The sequence below is a fragment of the Phalacrocorax aristotelis genome, chromosome 15 (genome assembly GCF_949628215.1).
Source record: "Phalacrocorax aristotelis chromosome 15, bGulAri2.1, whole genome shotgun sequence".
NCBI lineage: Eukaryota > Metazoa > Chordata > Aves > Suliformes > Phalacrocoracidae > Phalacrocorax > Phalacrocorax aristotelis.
Window position 1 is genome coordinate 6,008,906 of NC_134290.1, and position 20,783 is coordinate 6,029,688.

General features: G+C 44.6%; 1 protein-coding gene across 3 annotated transcripts in view; it reads left to right on the forward strand.

The window, feature by feature from the left end:
* The first annotated feature begins 1,576 nt into the window (after positions 1–1,576).
* MORC2 (MORC family CW-type zinc finger 2) overlaps positions 1,577–20,783 on the forward strand; it is a 53,937-nt gene continuing 34,730 nt past the window's right edge. Inside the window, exons 1-6 of one of the 3 annotated variants that reach the window (XM_075110725.1) lie at positions 1,577–1,783; positions 7,029–7,082; positions 8,588–8,622; positions 11,225–11,293; positions 17,979–18,069; positions 19,675–19,783. In XM_075110725.1, coding sequence (XP_074966826.1) covers positions 1,716–1,783; positions 7,029–7,082; positions 8,588–8,622; positions 11,225–11,293; positions 17,979–18,069; positions 19,675–19,783 — 426 coding nt within the window. In that variant the 5' untranslated portion in view covers positions 1,577–1,715. Of the gene's footprint in view, positions 1,784–7,028; positions 7,083–8,587; positions 8,623–11,224; positions 11,294–11,996; positions 12,016–17,978; positions 18,074–19,674; positions 19,784–20,783 lie in introns of those variants that run through there. The other 2 variants (XM_075110726.1, XM_075110727.1) reach the window with 2 other exon arrangements.

A 20,783-nucleotide genomic window follows, 5' to 3' on the forward strand; every position in this document is an offset into this window, starting at 1 on the left:
TTGCTGGCTTTAGATCTGAACAGGTTGAACTGAGCACAAACAGAACTAAATGCTGTGCTGGGGAGTGAAGTTCTCAGGTCAAAGCTGCAGACTTGTCTGCTCTGGCTTGCATACCACTGGGGACTCATTTCACACAAACACAGAGACTAGAAGGTATTGCAAACAAAATGGGAGGCAAGCAATTCAGATATGAAGCTCGGATTTTAGCCATTCACCGATCACAATTAATAGATTATTGAATTTAACTTCTCTCTGCATAGCTTCGATACACCACACCAGTTTCTGCAGATTGAATTCTTTCAGACTTTGGATCCTTAGGTCAGATTCTTATTATCTGAGACAGAGGAGATACAGCCATCCTGTTTTAAAGTCAGTTTCAGAAGAATTTGGTATGTTTTTCCACCGGGCAATTCAAGTGTTCAGCAAAGTATTTCCAGCCTTCAGGATTCCCGGGTTCAGCCTGTGGTTTAGAGGGGGACAAGGTGTGCGCAGGATACAAGGAGGACAGCCCCACTTTGCTGAATCCCTTCGGATTTCAAGATGCATCAAAGGCACAAGACTGAAGTAAGAATGATTTTATATACCCTATTAAGCTACTTTAATAAGGAGGGGCATATCCAGCCTTTTCTCCTTAATGACTTCCCGGAGCCTTCACCAGCTGTACACGCCGCCAGCTGCAGGAACCAGACAGCCGTTGAAGTCCGCACACTCTTGCAGGCTGGAGGCCGACCGCCTCCAGGCGGATTTCAGCGGTGGGGTCTCTCCATCCAGCCGTGTCCCTCCGATGGAACCGCGGCCCCTTGCACACGCCGCCCGGAGCCGCTGTCGCCGCCACGACTCTGGGGAACGGGAAGGCTTCTCCCACTCCGCCCTGGCGATTTACCGTCAGCTGGACCCGCCGAGCCCCGCTGGCCGCAGCCGCCTCCCCCGCCCGAGAGGCGCCGGGCTAGGCCTCGCATCCCCCCCCCACTCCCCGCCGGTCCTTGCGGCGGTCGGGACCCACCGTTCCGGCGGGGTTTCCTCAGGACGCGCGGGCCGGACGCTGCTCCCGCTACTGGATAGGCCTTCCCGGCGCAGCCCTCCCCTCTCGCCCGCCCCAGGGGAGGCCGCGGCGGCCGCTCCCGCTCCCCCTGCCGCTGCGGCGGCGCTGAGGCGCTGGGCTCCCGGCGGGGCGGAGATCCGGGGGAGGGAGCGGGGAGAAGGAAGGGAGGAGGGGCCAGGGGGGAAACTCGTGGGCGGTGGCGGTGGGGCCTCCGCGCACTGGGGTGTGGCGCCCGCCCGCGCGTACCGCACTCACCCGCTCCCACCCGCCTCTCGCCGGCCGAGCGCGCCTGTCACGCGGCCGCAGAGAAGCCGCAGCGGCCCGCGCCATGGCTCTCCTGTCACGTGCCGCGGCCCGCCCAATGGACTGCGAGCGGTTTCGGCCCCGCCCCGCCGGGCGGGGGCGGCTGCGGGCGGCGGCGGCGGCGGTGGTGGTGGTGGCGGCGGCGGCGGCGGCGCGGGCCGCGATCGCGGCGGAGACAAAGCGGGGCCGGTTGGGCGGGTGTGGGCGCCGGGCGGGAGCAGCCATCGGCCGTGGCCTGGCGGGGGCCCCGCGCGCGGCCCTGGCCTCCCGGTGGGGGCAGTGACCGGCGGCGGGTGGGGAGGCCTCGAGGCGCGCGGGGCCGCCGGCGCACGCGGAGCGGTGCCCGGGCCCAGCCGCCGCCGCCGCCGCCATGGCCTTGGCTAATTACAGCAGCCTGAACAGGGCCCAGCTCACCTTCGAGTACCTGCACACGAACTCGTGAGTACCGGGCCGCGCCGCCGGGCAGGGCTGTGGCGGGGCAGTGCCGCGGCCCCGCGCCTCCCCCCTTCCCCCCCCCCGCCCCGGGGCCGCCCCCCGTGTGCCCGCGGCACCGGCCGCACCGCCGCCCCCCCTCCCCCACCCCCCAGGGTCGCGGCGCCTGGGGCGACAAGTGAGGACGGCGGCGCCCGGCCGGGGCCGCGCCGGCCCGATGGGGCAGAGCCGCCCCCCCGCCGCCCCAGCGCCGCCGGCCCGCACCTCACTGGCGCTCGGTGCGCTGCTCTCGGCTCCGGCGGCCGGGCAGGGCTGTCGTACTGCGGGCGGGCCTGCGGCTGACAGAGAATAACGGTGCGTGGAGAGGACGGGCCTCTGGGGGCGCTCATGGGAAGAGGCGGGTGCAGCCTCGACGGCAGCCGTACACTTACGGCCACAACCTCTCCGGAGAAGCAGGTGCGCTGGCCCTAGCGGCTGTGATCCCTCCACAACATCTTGTTTCATTTGTGCCGGAGTATTTTGTGTAGGTATATTTCAAGCAGGAATATTACATTCTTCTGATCAGCTCTTTGAACCTGTTGTGGCTTTTGTGTGCCACTGATCAATCCCCCAAAATGAAATCTCTTGAGAAGAAACAGAGTTCTTTAAGATGGTTACTTCCGAGTTCACGCGTAGAAAATGGGAAGTGGCACAAGGAAATGGTGCTTAGCAGGGTTAAGCACCCATGTGAGACCTGTGTATTGTGCATAAGGCTGGTAGTGCCACATATAGAAGAGTTTGAAGAAACAGCCTGTTCTGGCCAAAATGCTGTGGAAGAACAACAGGAACCACACTTGGCATTTCTTCATTTTGATCAGCTGGGCTCTGGCATAAGATTGTCTTCTAACATTTTGTGGAAGAGTCGATTCTTGCTGTTACCATAAACAGAAGAAGAAATAAAGTGCAGGCGTATCTTTTTGCTTTTCCTTTTCAATGTGTGAAGGACCGCAGTGGTCTGCAGCAATCTAAAGACGTTTGATGCACAGAAATACGGGCAACTTGATTTCAAAGTAGATCTCACTGGTTTTGTTGGCAACAGAAGATATGTCTGCAAGAGCAGCTAAGATGACTCTCATGTATGCTAAGAGCATTATGATCCATTTCTTTGCAGGATCAGGAAAGTAATGGGTTTTGCACAGAAGAAACCTCGTAACAGTCCAGTGTTACCCTTGGTTGCGTATCCTGTGGCTGTGCTCTGTGGCTTGGCTGGTAGTGGTTGCATGTGGACTGAACAGTCTGGTGCCTGAAGATGGTGGACAATGCCGAGTCATGTTCCTGGTGCCATTACAGATTTGTGAAATTCTCATGTCCAGTTGCAGAAAACAAACATTTCTATGGATTAGAAGATCATATGGTTGAGCTCTGTCAGCAGCTTATGTTTGCCTGCAGAACACCAGAACTCTGGCCATCTTCATAAGAAGATAATGTCTGTGCTGGGGAAAAGGCTGATGTGTTGTTGCTGCCCTGAAGTATTAAATATTAAAGCTACTTCATGTTGCTACCATACTTTCTGTTTGGCTTATGCTATTGGTCTACTACTGATGTGCTACATGTCTGCAATTACAGAATTGTTAGGAGGAGCTGGAAGTTAATGTCTATGAATACGCCAAAGCCAGGGCTTTTTGTCTGTCGTGAGTGAAGATGAGATTATGGGGATCAGTGCATAAGCCAACTACTTCCCTAAGAAAGGGAATGGAGATAATGGAAGTCAGTTTTAAAAGCAGAAAGCCCCCCAAACCACCCCATGACAAATAAACAATTCCCTCTCCCCAGTAAAAAAATGAGGAACCCCACCCAAAAAAACCCCAACCCCCAAACCAACAGAAGAAGAGCACAGGGCCTTTGATAATGGAGCTGTCCTGACTGTGCCCCCTCCCAGCTTCTTGCGCATCTCCAGCTTTCTCAGTCGGTAGACAGTGAGAAGCTGAAAAGTCCTTGACTAGTGTAAGCGCTACTTAGCAACAACTAAAACATGAGTGTGTTATCAACATTGTTCTCATACTAAATCCAAAACAGACACTGTACCAGCTACTAGGAAGAAGATTAACTCTATCCCAGCTGAAATCAGGACAATGTGAAAATTACCTATGCATTGTTTTTATGGGTTCCCAGAGCCACCTGCTTGCCTTCATGTTGGTTTTCCTTCAAAATTAAATGCTGCTAGTTTAAGATACTTCCAAAGCCATTCGTTCAGATGATAACAAAAACGCAGCTGAGCCCAACCAACTTGTTTTTGCATATTTTGAATACTTGTAATGCAAAATCGAAGGAATTTGTTAAAAGTTGAACAGTTGAAATTGTCTTCTAACAGTAGGATTTAGCTTGTGATTGAACTTGAGCTTTTTTTCTGTGACTAGAATTGTCCTGTTGAATACAGCTGGAGCGGCAGAGGGTCACTCAGATAGAAAGACTTCGAAATGGCTGAATGGTGGACTTGAGGAATTCTAGTAATAATAGACCACCACCCCACCCCTGCCAAGCTCTACCACTTCTCCTTGTGCGTGTTTTCTTTTCTGGCCTGAATGGAGTGCAGTATTGTGAGGATAGCTCCTGTGCCTGACGCAGAAGACAAACTTAAACATTCTCCCTTCAGAACAACAGTGAAATCTTACATCTTTTATTAGTAATTAGGTATTTGTCTGACTATGCAGGATCAGGAGTCCAACTGGGTTCAGACAGGGGTGATCTTCTAAAAACTCACAAAATGAGCTTTTCTTTCCTTGGGATGATGCTCCAAATGATTGTTTTTAGAGGTGTTTGAAATCAGTCATGTTCTACAGAGTCATCTGACTTGACCTTTTGTAACCCAGAGTTCTCTGAATGGGCAGCATTGGACTTCCCTGTTCTGTTCCATGTCAAGCCTGTGCTCCTGCATGGAGCTGTCTTGAATGAAAGTTGGAAGTTGTAGGAAGGTCCAAGCTGGTCTGCTTCCACCAAGATGAGTTGTTGCTGAGACTAGATTTTTGATAATGCTTTGCCCCCTTCCATGTCTCATTTCATCAGTTGTATGACCACTAATAGTTGTATTTCAAGTGCTCTGACTGCTGGAGGTTACTATGGCCTCTGATGATGCCCATCTAGCTCAGGCTTTCAGGTTATGTGCAAGCTCTGATAGACTCCATTTTGCCAACATGTTTTTTGAACTTATGTTGCAAGTAAAATAATCCCAAGCTTTTTTTGGGAGGTGCAGGAAGATTGTCACCAGTTGACAGTGGTGGATGTTAAATATTTCAGGCACTTTTGACTGTAAGGCAAGACCATGTTTTTTTTTAAAGCTGAGTTGATTGAATCAGGCCAAAGCACTTCATGTGTCTTTAATTAGATATTGACAAGGTAAATATAAGTGTTGAGATTAATATACTGAATAGAAGATATTTATAGTGTATATAAATTTTTGTTAGTGATAAGTAGCTGGAGTGGATTTCACTTGTAGCAAGGGTTCACTTTGCCTGTGTCAGCACAAGAGGTTCCGGTTTTGGTAGATGTTTGAGTTGAGTATGGTGTCAGGCTATGTGGAAATCACGTTTTCTCTTGCCTCTTTTCTTATCATCCACAGCTACATTTTCAGATATTTTGTTCCAATATCTTTCTTTGGAAATCCCTATTCGTATCTTATTTGCATCTTTTCCTTAGTTTGAAGTGTTCTTTAAACTGTAGAGTAAAATCTGCTAACAAAGCATAGTTACTAGTGCTGAAGCATCTATTTGCTTATGAATTTTTCCTGACATGGGTTACTACCTAACTAAACTTTTCTGGGATGTTGATTTGTGGAGCTGAATAGGTGCTTGTAAACTCCAGGGTGCACTTGAAATCTGTGCACAGGAAATCCTGCTCTAAGGGAAGAATACCAAGTTTGAGCTTCTGTGGAAGCTTTCTGATTGGGAAGCTGGTCTTCAAAACACCATTCCCTTCTGTCTCTTGTCTCTGCATGGGCAACATGCAGAGCTTACAGAAGTGGAAGTCTCCATTCTCATGGAGCTTGTGATAACTTTGAAAGCTGATGAGTTTTACTTCTGATTGGAGCTGCGTTGATGAGTTAGGTGTCATGACGTTGAAGATGGATATGAAAGTTCATTTTGTGATTATCAGTGTTACAGACAGCTATATGTTCTATGTGTGGGAAGTACCTATGTATCTGTTCATTGAAAGCTGAAAATATGAATAATATCACTTTCTGCTTGGTCACCTGTTGGCCTTTTTGTGTAGTAGTGAAAGCACTTTATATGTGAAGAGGTTTCATGCAAACTGAAACATGCTGATAAAACAGTTTCTGAGGACTCAGTCTCTTCATCAGGCATCCTAGAGGAGCAATGAATTCCAGCAACAGTTTGCCCAGGTCCTGTAGCTGCTGTTAATATTGAGGCTGACATGCCTCATTGACATTTGAAATAACTGTTAGATTTTGAAGATGGGTCATCAGGTTGGGCGTTCAGTGGAGATATTACATTAATGTTGGCAGGCAATGTATTGTAATGATTTTATTAGCTCTTTAAGGTTTTCTCACCATGTATCTTCTTTCAAGGTTGGGACACATAAATAATGGCTTTCAAATGGGTGCTGCTTATAAAAGGTGGCAGTTAAGAGGCTGGAAACTGAACACGGCTTTTGAGATTGTGCTGAAGTGGTGCCTGGCTAGATGATTTTTGTGTTGAGTTTGGAAGGTGGTGAGGTACAGTGGTAGCAGAAGAGTGTCTTTCTCGGATTAGGAGCAGTTGCAGCTATTGGAAGTCTTTCAGGATCTGGAAGCTTCTTCCTGTCAGAAATAACTTCTGTGAAGTGAATACGTGAATGGGGGAGATGAACCTTATGCATAATCCTTGTCTGTCTGTGTTTTACATGTAGGCAATGTTTAGTTGCTGTGAAGAGACTTGTCAATGTGGTGAATAATTAAGGATTTATAGGAATTGTTGACTGGTTCATAGGCTGGATCGTTAGGTCAATAATTTTCTCTGTTTTGTCTGTTTACTATGTAATGTTTTTAGACCATTGTGAGCAGCAGTTTGTTGAATCAGACTCTCCACAGGGCAGCCTGTCTGCTGTGTGTCTGCCTCTGGTAGACAGTAAAATGCTCGTTTCTAAACCACTGTCAGCAGCAGACATTAGTATTGTAAACATACAATTCCATTTGTTTAAAATGCGGTTCATATTCTTGTTTATTTAAAGGTCTCTCTAAGTGTCAGTGTAACCCTCCTGATTCTGTGTTTCGTTGCAGAACTACCCATGAGTTCTTGTTTGGTGCCCTTGCTGAACTTGTAGATAATGCCAGGTATGTACCTGAGACTGTCTAATTCCCAAGGTAAATTAAGTTAAGATTTAATTAGCCTGTCTATTTGTTGATCTTGAGCAATTTTCACTTCTAGTAGACTTCACAAAAAATATAAAATAGAAGACTTTGCTGTAGTTTAGTAGGACTGTTTCCCTTGGTCCTCTTATACCACCACATCTACCGCCCCTAAAAAAAAAAAAAGGTATTATTCCTGAAAAGGTAAGTTTGAATGAATCATAGAACAACTCAGATTGGAAGAGAAATTGTTAGAAGACACAAGATAGATTTAAGGGAAAAATAAGTCTGCCTTTTTGTTCAAAGAAATTGGTAAAATAATTACTGGAGCTGGGACTGTTAAGATACTCTTAAGATAATCCTTGAATCTTAGTATTAAGCGTGGTGATAGGATGAAAATGAAGTCAGAAGCAGGATGTGGAAAAATAGAGCAAGAACAGTTAAAGCAATGGCGACACTTGAGAGAAGACTTGGTATTTGGAAATTGCAGGTTTTAGGCCACACTTCTCATGTTTGTATTCAGGAATCCAGGCTATAGCTGCGTCCCAAGCCTTGTATATTTATCTCTTGAACTTCACAAAATATTCTGATGTGGCATTATGGCAATATTTTGAGATTGTTTTGTATCAGCATGAATTGTTACACCATGCTGTTCGTAATATAAGGAGCTGAAACTGGAAGATTTCTGTGTAGCGAGTCAGCCATGTGTGTGCATACTGTTGCTGTTTTCCCTTCTGCTGCAACATAGTTAAATGTGGTGTCTTCGACATTAATGGGTGGTTTTCTCTTCAACCTCTTGGTTCCTCCTCTCGCAAAAGAGGGGTTGGCCTTCTGGGAAGGAGGTAGTTTTACTTGCTGGAGATACAAAGGCAAGACGAAGTGACTTTGGCATTTGGGAAGTGGGGTTTTATTACAGCACTACAACTGCGTTCTTCTGATCAGCAAACCAAAGGTATGTGATTGTCTACATGAAAAAAATAAAAAATTGGTTTTGAGAAGAGGGCAATAGTGCTGTATATGCTGCTTTTTCAAACATAGAGGAGGATGCACAGTGTATGAAGGGCTTTACTTAAATGATCTTGTAATAACAGTTTTCTACGACAATGTTGAATGTATTTGGATGGAGTTCTGTGTGGAGTTACTAAACTTTTCATAGGCAGCTTGATGAAAAAATTTAGGTATTGTCTGTTTCATACAGGAGGGAGCTCAGAAGTATGTGCTTATTTGATTCTCCCCCCACATGACTGCTGTTAGAAAGCCAGTGATGCTCACTGTAACTAGGTTTAGTCGTGTGGCAGCAGTGTCTTGTGCAAGTAGGCAAAAAGTAGAACAATGTGTCTTTTTAACTCGTCTGTTAGTGCTGGCTGTGGGGCCTTTGTGGACTTTGATCTGTTCAGCCAGTTCATTTTGGAAATTATTGCATGTGCCTGGATTTTAGCTTTATTTCTATTTGACATTTGGATACTGATTGTGTTTTTATTGTTTTGTAGAGATGCAAATGCCACGAGAATAGACATTTATACTGGTAAGTCAATCCAGCTACTTCCTTGCATATCAGCAGTTATGTCAGTAGTTAGCTTGGATTTAGGCTGCAAATGTGGGTTGTACCTGGTAGAGTAAGAGTGAGGGTGTTTATGCCCACTACTGTGTTCAGTTTTGGGCCCCTCACTACAAGAAAGACATTGAGGTACTGGACTGTGTCCAAAGAAGAGCAACAAAGCTGGTGAAGGGTCTGGAGAACAAGTCTTATGAGGAGTGGCTGAGGGAACTGGGATTGTCTGGGGAAAAGGAGGCTGAGGGGAGACCATATCACCCTCTACAACTACCTGAAAGAAGGTTGTAGCTTGGTGGGTGTCAAGTTTCTTTTCCCAAGTAACAAGATATAGGACAACAGGAAATGGCCTCAAGTTGTGCCAGGGGAGGTTTAGACTGGATATTAGGAAAAATTTCACAGAATCACAGAATGGTAGAGGTTGGAAGGGACCTCTGAAGGTCTTGTCTAACCCCCCTCCTTGAGCAGGTACACCTAGAGCAGGGGGCACAGGACCACGTCCAGGTGCGTTTTGAATGTCTCCAGGGAAGCAGACTCCACAGCCTCTCTGGGCAGCTGTTCCACTGCTCTGTCATCCTCACAGTATAGAAGTTTTTCCTCATACTTAAGTGGAACTTCCTGGGTTCCAACTTGTGCCCATTGCCCTTTGTCCTGTCTTTGGGCACTACTGAAAAGAGCCCAGTCCCATCGTCCTGACACCTACCCTTTAGATATTTATAGGTATTGATGAAATGCCCCCTCAGTCTTCTCTTCTCCAGGCTGAACAACCCCAAGTCTTTCAGCCTTTCCTCATAAGGGGGATGTTCCAGTCCCCTGATCATCTTGGTAGCTCTCTGCTGGACTTGCTCGAGCAGTTCCATGTCCTTCTTAAACTGGGGGCCCAAAACTGGACACAGCGCTCCAGATGTGGTCTCAGCAGGGCAGAGTAGAGGGGGAGGATAACCTCCCTCGCCCTGCTGGCCACACTCCTTTTAATGCAGCCCAGGACACTGTTGGCCTTCTTGGCCACAAGGGCACGGTGCTGGCTCAGGGTCAACTTCTTGTCCACCAGGACTCCCAGGTCCCTCTCAACAGAGTCGCTTTCTAGTAGTTCAGCCCCCAGCCTGTGCTGGTGCAGGGGGTTGTTCCTCCCCAGGTGCAGGACCTTGCACTTGCTTTTGTTGAATTTCATGAGGTTCCCCTCGGCCCAGCTCTCCAGCCTGTCCAGGTCTCGTTGGGTGGCTGCACAACCTTCAAGCATATTAGCCGCTCCTCCCAGCTCGGTATCATCAGCGAACTCACTTGCTGTGGTTACGCTCTATCCCATCATCCAGGTCATTGATGAATTTGTTGAACGGGACTGGCCCCAGCACAGACCCCTGGGGAACACCACTAGTTACAGGCCTCCAACCAGGCTCTGCCCATTGATCACAACCCTCTGAGCTCTGTTGTTGAGCCAGTTCTCTGTTCACCTCACTGTCCACTCATCCAATGCAGACTTCCATAGCTCATCTATGAGGATGTTATGGGAGACAGTGTCAAATGCCTTAATGAAGTTGAGATAGACAACATCCACTGCTCTCCCTTCATCGACCCAGCCAGTCACACCATCACAGAAGGCTATCAGGTTGGTCAGGCATGATCTTCCCTTGGTGAATCCATGTTGACTACTTCTGAGAACCTTCTTTTCCTCTACATGTCTGGAGATGACCCCCAGGATGAACTTCTCCATCACCTTTCCAGGGATGGAGGTGAGGCTGACTGGCCTATAGTTTGCCGGGTCCTCCTTCTTGCCCTTTTTGGAGATTGGGGTCACATTTGCTTTCCTCCAGTCCTCAGGCACCTCTCCTGTCCTCCATGACCTTTCAAAGACGATGAAGGGTGGCTCAGCAAGAACATCTGCCAGCTCCCTCAGCACTCATGGGTGCATCTCGTCAGGGCCCATGGATTTGCGAGGATCCAGTCTGCCTAGGTGATCTCTGACCCAATCCTCCTCAACCAAGGGGAAGTCCTCCTTTCTCCAGATTTTTCTGGAGAAAAATTTCTTTGCTGAAAGGGTTATCGAGCATTGGACAGACTGCCCAGGGGAGTGATTGAGTTACCATCTACACATATTTAAAAAATGTGTGGATGTGGTGCTTAGGGACATGGTTTAGTATTGTTAGGTTTACAGTTGGACTCAATGATCTTAAGGGTCTTTACCAACCTAAGTTCTGTGATTCTATGATTGTACTGTTTGTTCGTTGCCCCATTGCTTGTTGTCTTTCAAAAAGTAGTAACTTTACAAATAACTTGGGGAAGCACTTAGAATAGCCTTCAGCTGAGGTCAGGTAAAGTGAGCAGCTGTTCATACTGGATGCTTAAGAAACCTGCTTTTAGAATATACTGTTGTAGCATGTATTTACATACAGTTTAAAGTGCAGGAGAAGTTCTTGGTCATTCTGTGACAAAAATTTGGTGCTCTCTTTTACAGCTTAGCCGTACTGGGGTTGTGAAAGTCCTGTTTGTTATGTTACTTCTGTTGTGAACACTGATTCCATTTAATGGAACTTCTAAATTTTGCTTGTGGGAGTAGTGAATAACTCTTCTCTTGTAGAGCGATGGGAAGACCTACGAGGTGGATTCATACTGTGTTTTTTGGATGATGGAATGGGAATGGATTCAAGTAAGTGACAGGAAGTTACACATACATTTTCAACCTGAGGTATCATGTTATGGCTTAAGCTGAATTAACAGCTTGGTTCTGTTGAAAGGGGTGTGTTCCATGCCTGGGTACACGTTCCTGCCTCTGCACTGGCTCTTTCGCACCCTATCAAACTATTCACCTCTTCAGTTGCAGAAAACTAATCTGGCCAAAAGAAAGTTGTTCTGCTGCATGATAGGTTTGAGTCAGCCTGGCCTGTGGTCTTCCAGCACACCAAAGTTGTCCTTGGGGTGGAGGGAGAATGGTGTAGCCAGAAAAGGGAAAAAGCATAAGCTTTGATGGGCGTCTTTTTCCCTCATTAGAGGCTGCCAAGTAGTTAGTGTATCTCAGCTCTAATGGAAAAGTGTGCCATGGCAGAAGTTGAAAGCTTAGCTTTGAAAGCATTTTGCCATTGTTTCATCAGTGGCATTGTGATTGAGATCAGTACTTGAAAATATAAACTTAGGAGTATGAAAGAATGTAACAAATGTATTTCTGCCTCATTATAAGGATTGATGTGAATCCATGTTGTATCTAGGAGGAGAAAAGCCTTCTTGCTTTGCTTTAGCATTAGTGAACAGCACTGTCAACCCACACCACCTTCTTTGTGTCCTGAAGACTGGTAAATCCTCCTGTGATCGGCTCTCTACTGAGCAGAAAAGTTGAGCTAAATTGGAAGGTTTTAGAGAAAGCAGGGGAGATGGGTAAATAACATTTTTGTTCTGATTCCTTAGTACTTTAAGATCCTTTTGTGATATGAAGCATTTAGTTCCATTTAGTAATGCTTATAAAAATACATTAACATATTTGATACACAGATTTGTGACCTGCATGAAGGAATTTAGTTTGAACTGTAGATACCCTCTGTGTATTCTCTGGAATACAAATAAGGATGTGAAACAGGCCTTCTGAGAGTACTTTTCTGTCATCAATGGAATTGAAGAAAGCAATTAAGCCCCATCCATAAAACAAGTTTGGATACTTAACTGTGGCCTTCTCACAAGCCTTTGGATCAGGGAGAAGAAATACAACCTTTTCTGCATGTCTTGAAAACTACATGTTTGTCTCTGGATTGAGAGTAGAAGGTGACAAATGTCTATTCTAATGCTGTAGGGTCTAATAGCAGATTGCACACTGTTGTTGCTCCCGGATTGCTGATTTTGTGACAAAGTGGGACTTAAGCATTGGCTAACTATTAAGTTACTTCTTTTGACTGATCTTTCTGCTAAATCTTGAAGGATTTTATCCTAACTTTGGTATTCTGAAATACTCTGTAAAGGAGATTGGCAGATACTGTGTGTTGTAGTGGTATTTCACAGCACTATACATCATATACAGCAAATACCATATAATTTATGTCCTTTGACTATCTTGATGCTTACATCAAAGTGTGGTTCATTCTGTGTCTGAATTTCTTTCTTTTTTCTTTTTTTTAATTTTAAAGAGCCTGTGAAGTTAAAGAACCCCTTTACAGGACATTGATTTTCAGAACGTAAAATTGGTGTGCAACTATGTTTAGTGCTTTCAAAAAACCCCTTCTTAATTCTAAGTAGTCTGAGACATATTGTTTTGATGCAGAGTCTAGCTCCTGGATGGTGGTAGTAAGCTTGATATGCATTTGAAAGTCACTTGACAAAGGGCAGCCAGGTAGAAATCCATTTGCTGCACTGTTTGCCTGTCAACATGGGCAAAAGTGACTTGGGAGAGTCTATTATTCTAACTCCCTACATTGGCCTCTCTCTGTTTCTGTCCCTGGCTACAGGGGTCTGACTTTTAGTTTCTTGTAATGCAGGATCTACCAGTTTTAAAGACATCCTGAAGATCTCTTATTTGCAAGCTGTTTGAATGCTCTGTCTGATAGCTTCTGATTGTCAAGCCAAATGGCAGCTTCTCAACTGAAATTAGTGGAAGGTGTAAGTGATTAGCATTTCTAAAAGCTAGATGTGTTTGTCAAGTGACTCCTACTACAATTTAATTCAGAACTTGCTGCTTTGGCTCTCTTAATGATCACACTGGATTGTGTGGTCCGAAGATGAAAATATGTTTGTACTCAAGCTGCAAACATCTTACGCTGTAGAGTCATAAGCTATCAAAAGATCTGAGGATTCAGTGGTGCCACAGTACAGATCTTTTCTAAAAACACATTGCATCCTACGGGGAGATATTAGGATAATAGTACTGGTCCAAAAGTTTGGCTTTTTCATAAGGGACATCAATTAGAAAGGAATCAATTAGAACACCAAACAATAGATCTCATGCAACACATCTTAGGTTGGGATTTCCCATCACTACTGAGGATCCTTAGGCTTGAGAATTTTATCTACTGCTTGGGCCCGAAGGGGCTGCGTGAATTTAATGAATCAAAATGTAGCTTGAATGACTCAGTGAATCAACTTATAGGTTGAAGAAGTATAACCACTAGTTAAGGAAGTGATCTGTAATTGTATTCTTAAAGGATTGAAGACAGTAAGTCTTTAACTTGCATTTTAGAATCATAAAACCATAGAATAGCCCAGGTTGGACAGGACCTCAAAGATCACGTGGTCCTACCTTTTGTGGGAAATGGAGCCTAGATGAGATGATTTAGCACCCTGTCCTGTCATGTCTTGAAAACCTCCAGTGATGGGGACTCCACCACATCCCTGGGGAAGTTGTTCCAGTGATTAACTGTTCTTACTCTAAAAAATTTATTTCTTATGTTTAGATGAAACCTCTCCCAGTTCAACTTGTACCCATTGCCTGTTGTCTTTTCCATGTGGTTCCTTGTGAAGAGAGAGCCTTCATCCTCATTGTAGCTGCCAGAATGCTGTGATGAAATTCCACCTAAGCCATCTCTTCTCCAGGAAGAAGAGACCTAGCTCCTTCAGTCTTTCCTTATAGGGCAGATTCTCCAGCCCTTTGACCGTCATCTCCTTTGGACCCTGTCCAGTCTGTCTGTCTCTTTCTTGAATTGAGGAGACCAGAACTGGACACAGTACTCCAGGTGTGGCCTGACAAGCACTGAGTAGAGTGGGATGATCACATCTCTGTCTCTGTAGTAATGCTCCTGTGAATGCAGCGGCACACTACTGACTTGTGTTCAGCTTGTCCACCAGGTCACTTTCAGCAAGGCTGCTCCCCAGCCATAATGATCCCAGCCTGTACTGGGCTCTATAGTTATTTCATCCCAGGTGCAAGACCTTGCCCTTCCCTTGAACTTCATATAGTTCTTGCTTGCCCACTCCTCCAGCCTGTCCAGGCCTCTCTCTCTAAGGTGGCTCTTCTTTCTGATGTGTCCAGCTCAGCAAACTTGGTGAGGGTGCTTTTGATCCCATCATCCAGATCTCTTATGAAGATGTTGAACAGCGTGGGGCACAGCATTGGTTCTTGGGGGACCCCACTTGTGACAGGCTGCCAGATGGAGTAAAAACCATTTTGATGATCACCCTCTGAGCATGACCTGTGAGCCAGTTCACTACCCATCCTGCGTACCATCCACCCAGCCTGTGTCTTCCCACTTTGTCCAGGAGAAGGCTGTGGGAAACAGTATCCAATGCTTCACGGAAGCCCACTAAACAACATCCAGGCCTCTCCCAGTGTGGACAGAAAGTGCTGCCTTCTTGTAGAAGGTGACCAGGTCAGTCAGGTGTGACTTGTCTTTGGTAAATCCATGCTTCCCAATCACCTGCTTCATTTGTCTTGTAATACTTTTAAAAAGAGGACTTGTTCGATTGCTTTCCCAGGGATTGAAGTAAATATATCACTTCTTGCTCCTTGACACTGAATTTTTTTTTAAGTTTGGAAGCTCAAAAGAGCTTTTGTTTTACTGGATGCAGTTAACTAAGTCGCGGTTACTTTATTAGATCTTGTATTTTTAAAATACTGCTTATCCAAGGCTCACAATGGTGAGGAACAATATTTAAATGTAACTGAGATTCTAGCACTTATTTTAAAGTGTGTGTACACTCTTTTGTGTGTAGGTACTGACACTTAGGGGACCTCTCTCAGGGGAGTGCTCTGCATATTTCTGAGGGGAAAATATCTTTTTAACCTTGTAGCATGTTGATGTTTCCTCTCAAGTTAACAGGTTGTTTAAATCACAGGAACATGTATCAAACTGATTTGTCAATCACTAGCCGTGTTCAGCCATTTCCCGCAGGTGGCTGGGTGTCTTGTGTTTGCTATGGTGATGGAAGACCTCAGAGCTTCTCCCCTGTTCCCCTGTCCCAGGGAAAGCTCGACTGGAAGTAATCTGGGTTTAGGCTGATTTCCCCCAGGTAGTAAATTAGATACTTTGGCTCTGGGGTATTTTTTGAGGATGCTGTTAAGTCCATTGCAAGTACTTATGCGAATATAGCAGATTAATTTATGGAGAAGGCAGGAAGGATATTTTTCTGTGCTCAGATCATGACCTTCTTTAGTGTATTCTCAACTGGAGAACTTGGAAATATGAGAGGACTCTCCTCAAAGGGTGAAGCCAGGTCTGACTTCAGTGGCTGCCTTGTGACCCATAGCAGGGGAGCAGGCAGCTGCTGTTGGTGGTGTGTTGTGTGTCAACTAGTGCATGTGCTGTAACAGCCTGTTACAGGAGGATACTCTGTTGCTGTCCTGGAAGACCAACAGTCAGGAACTAAACAGCTTTGTCCTGCAGTTCTTCATCCCAAGAGTCTGATGTTTCTTATCAGGAAACTTTTTATCTGTGCCCTTGGTTCCTTTTCTTGGGCTCTGAAGATCAATCTGCTATCCTGAGTGAATTCCTTCAGTTTTTTTCTCTTGTCTTTTTGGCATAGATCACATCACCCCCCTTTTTTTTGTTGCCAGGGACTTTGTGGTTTTTGGTTTTTTTTCAATCAAGTAACTCTGAGACACGACAAAATGAAAACAGTGTGACTAAAATAGCCTTAAGTGAAACTCCCTTCAGAGCTTTAACCCAAAAAACCTGGGAAAAAAATGTGTACCTTGATTCTTGGGAGGAAGTAAAGATTAAATCTCTCCCAAAGGCAGCAATCCTGGAGCAGAGAGAGATGCTCCCTTTCTCCCGAATAGTCCCCTCTGCTCAGCATCATCTTTGTCCCTCTGCCCAGAAAGAAGGTTCTTTATAGGGTGGTTTTCAACATCCAGCATTAAGTAATAAACCGTATGGTCACCTTTTCTGAGAGAGGAAATGCTTTGGACAATTACTCTTTACCCTTTTTAGGCTTCGTAAAGTTTTCTTAAAAACAGTTGTTGATACAACTTTTCGTATAGCAAAAGGGTTCCAGTAGCCTTCTCTTCTTAAAACATCCCCTATCCCCTTTTCTAACCAGGCTTTAAAACTAACACAGGAATTATAATACTACTACTACTACTACTATCATCATCATCATCATCATCAATATCCTTACCCAGATCTCAAATATGAGATAATCTAATGTTTTCTTTGGCTAGAAAATACTATAGCAGGCTGAAGGAAAGGAATAGGTACTCTCATCCAGTCAAAAGTTCGTTTTGAAATAGTTGTGGACCTCCATTATGAACTTACTGAATGGAGGCAGTGATGTGCTTGCGCAGCTGTTCTCCTGTATTTTTGCCTTGTAATTTATGGCTTTAAATCTGAACGTCATTTCAGTGGAAAATGGCATTCTGACACCCAGCTCAGTGATTTCGTGTTAGACCAATGGTGTTAGTACTAAACATCTTACTGTAAAAACTCGCTGTCAGTATTAGTGGACCTGGGTAAGTCTCCTGTAAGCTTAAATCCAGCTTGTCCGTGGGCTCAGCCTCTGTGTAGCTGGCTGGTGTGGTGAGCAGTCCCATTCTTCCTCACAGCTTGTGTACGCATTTGGGGGCTGTAATTGTTGTTAGCCTTCCTGTTAAGGTACTTCATGTTCCTTGTCTCTGGAACTGCATTTTATTTCTCCCAGTAAACTTTGTGGTGAAATGATTGCTATCTCTTGGGGGAAGGGACAGGAATTGTTCTGTCCTACAGATGATGTTAAAAGGCTTTATCTCTTGAACAATAGAAAGGCTTGAACTAAAAATGACAGACCCTGTCAGCTGTAAAGCCATCACATCCTTTCAATTTTTCCTGTGCTAATAAAATACTCTATTTATTGCTGCAGTACTTGCTAGTACTGCCTTTTCACCCACAGCTGTCCTGTCAGTAGTCCAGCAATCTGCTGCAAAAATTAGCTTTTGTCTTACTAGTGCATTAATTAATCATAGTGTTCAGTTCAATGCCATGAAAGAAAAGTAGTGTTTATCCCAAATTCAAGACCTTTTTTTATAGTACTGACTTATGCTCTAGTGCCATGATTTAGAGTCTGTTGTGTCAGCAGTACACGCAGTACAGTGGTGTGTTTTGGTTTATGAGCGTGTTGATAATTGTGGTCAACACAACAGATCGTCTTGTGGACATTTTTTTGTAAGAAGAAATGTCTTCTTGCAGTTCAGACGGGGCACTGGGCTAGTCTGAAACTTAAAACTCTTTTTGTCAGCATAATGGCATCTGTGCAAAGCTTTTGATAATGTAAATGCCATCGAGCAATGTGTATGGTAGGGCTTCAGGATGAGACTTTGGCTTGGACTTCTGGCCTCTTCCATGCTGTAGTCTTACTGTGCTGCTTACAGTGGTGAATAAATTTATCTAAAAGATGTCTATCTCTGTATATGAAAATAATCTTTTTTTGTTCCCTGTCTCTCGTTCCAGGTGAAGCTGCCAGTGTTATTCAGTTTGGTAAATCAGCCAAGCGGTCACCTGAGTCAACTCAAATTGGGCAGTATGGGAACGGCTTGAAATCGTAGGTATAACAAAAGCCAGCCTCCTGAGGTTACAGGGGTTAAAGTTGAGATAGTAAATGTATTTTTGGCTTGGAGGTGTGTATCTTTTTTTTTCAGGGGAAAAAAAAGGCAGATGAAATCTAAATAAAGACACCTTGGTTTGGTAGACAGGAGCTTTATGAACATCTGCTGTGGTTATTCAGTGGCAGGGAAGTCTGTCTAAAGCTGACAACAGTGTTTTGCCATTATGTTTGCATGATGCAGAGGATACAGGTCAGAGCAGGGAACAAAACCTTAATATGCCTGTGGCAGGCAGATAGTAAAATTGGAACAAAATAGCGCTGCAGCCTCTCACTAGGAAAGTTGTCTGGTGCAAGTCAGATGGACTTAAACCCTTTCTTTTTTTCTTAAATCAAACAAATGCATGGAGAAGAGGAATGATGGAAAAAATTAGAGAAGTGGGATTAAGTGGCAGAGGAACAGAGGCGGGAAGGAAATCTTAGTGTTTGGAGGGGATTTGCTAGGAAAGAGAAGGATGTTTGCTGTGGTGAACTGATGTCTTTGGGAAGGTTAGAGAGCTTTTATGGCTTACTCTGATCAGCTGTACTGCTTTATGCTGTTCCCTGTGCCTTGATTATTTATATGCATCCTACTGGGGAAATCTGTGGCACTGTATAAGCTCGGGGAAGAGGAAAGGAATATAAGGGATCTTGGATTACTGTTGATCCAGCTGCAGTGCAGGACAGATCCCAGATCCTGCCTGTGCACTTCCAGGACAGAGCTGTCCTGTTCTTAACCTTGAGCAAGAGGCATACTACATCACAGCTGAAGAATGCAGACTGAAGCCTAAACATTTGAAAGGTATCACATTGAGCTTTGATATCACATTAAGCCAACCTAAAGAGAACTGAACTGACAGAACACTAATCCTTCTTTTGATGCAATGTTAATTTTTCTCTGTTAAAGTTTTTTTGACAAGTTGGGTAACGGTAAAACAGAAGATGGGGAAGGCACTATTGGGGATAGGAGAGTGGGGAGGAAGATGAGACAGTCCCTTTTCCTGACAACGAGTTGCTAAGTGCATTAGCTGAAGTGTCAGTGTCTTTCAAGTTACACGTTAGGAAATAGCTTGTCTGTCTCCCGGAAACTTGTCTGCTGCTATTCATTCTGTGTACATCAAAATGAAATGTGCATTTGCTTTCTCACTGACATTTCTGCTCATATATTTGAAGGTTATTGTCACATCTCACCTTAGTCATCTTTTTTAGATTTTTAAAAAACGTGTTTTTTTTCAATTTTCTACATAGTTAAAGGTTTTTTTTGACTTTCTACATAAACTTTCTACATAGTATAAGCCTGGAAAGCCACGCTGTACTTCTGCACCTTTTAATTGTGACTAGTGTTAAATGTTTTGAAACGTTATGAAAATGCCCAGATAGAGATGCCTTTTGAAAGGAATGAGATGTTTAGAGATAAATGGTAGTTGCTGTTTAAGCCCCACTTCTGCCTTACCTGTTTTTGGCATCCCATAATTGAACATAATGGGAAGAAACTCAGTAATGTGGTCTGCTTTCTAGACAGTGTTGTGCATCAAGTGTAACATGCAGCTTGAAATCTGTCTTCAGGGGTTCCATGCGGATCGGGAAGGATTTTATCCTGTTCACGAAGAAAGACAACACCATGACTTGCCTCCTTTTGTCACGGACATTCCATGAGGAGGAAGGCATTGATGAGGTTGGCATGTACTTTCTTGTAATGAACTAATATGGTGAATGCTGTCTCTTCTGAACTTGCCCAGCTCTCACAGAAGAGTCTGTGTCAGTGTTGGTTGCCTCTGGTTGGATCAGTGTGTGGTGTTCTCTTGGTGATACACTTGTAGGGGTTCTGCAAGGTCATCAAAGGTTTTCTTCCTTTTGGTTTTAATTCTCTTTGAGAGGTCTCTCCAAACTACAGCAAGTTTGAAGAGCTTGTTTCAATCACTTAAAATTGCTTATGTTCAGTTCAGGATATGCCCAGACTTCTCGCATTTTCCTTTTCCCACAAAATTTTAAGTTTGAGATGCATTTAAATTTATTGTGCTCATTCGATTTTCTGTAGAGAATTAAAGGTATGATTGAAGTTGCTACCTGCAGCTCTTAAATTCCATACATGCCTCTTCTTTTGGATCTCTTTTTTGTTTTGTTTTTAATAAAATATCAGTGTGGTTCTACCTATTGAAAACCTGTGTATCTTAATAGATAATTCAGGCATTGTTCTGTATCCAGACTCTTAACATGGGAGCATTTTTGTGCTCAAGCACAAGTATTTTCCAGGCAAGGCTGTTAACGAAAAGTTTTAAATTTGCACAGGGATAGTATCTAAGAAAGTATTTTCCATTGTGATAGTGGAGGGAGCTCTACAAAGAAGCTGTTAAGGGAGCAATGCTTGCTAGTGCCCAGCTGCTGGCTGAAGCAAGTTGGGAACAGTGATGTAGTTCCCACAGTGGCTCTGGGGCCAGAAATTTTGGCTTGACCTCAATTCTAAAGTGAGGATGGGATTCTCTATCCTTGATAAGTAATTGTAGTCTATAATTCTATGTGTTTTTATTCTAAATGACAGAAAACACCAATAACCTTGCTAGAGTCCTATAAAAATAATGAAGAGTGAGATCAGGATAAATATGAGGGAAGGATATTTGAGTTCAAGAGAGGAGTTAAGCACAGAGGTTGACATTTTTAAAGGAGGAAAATTTAGG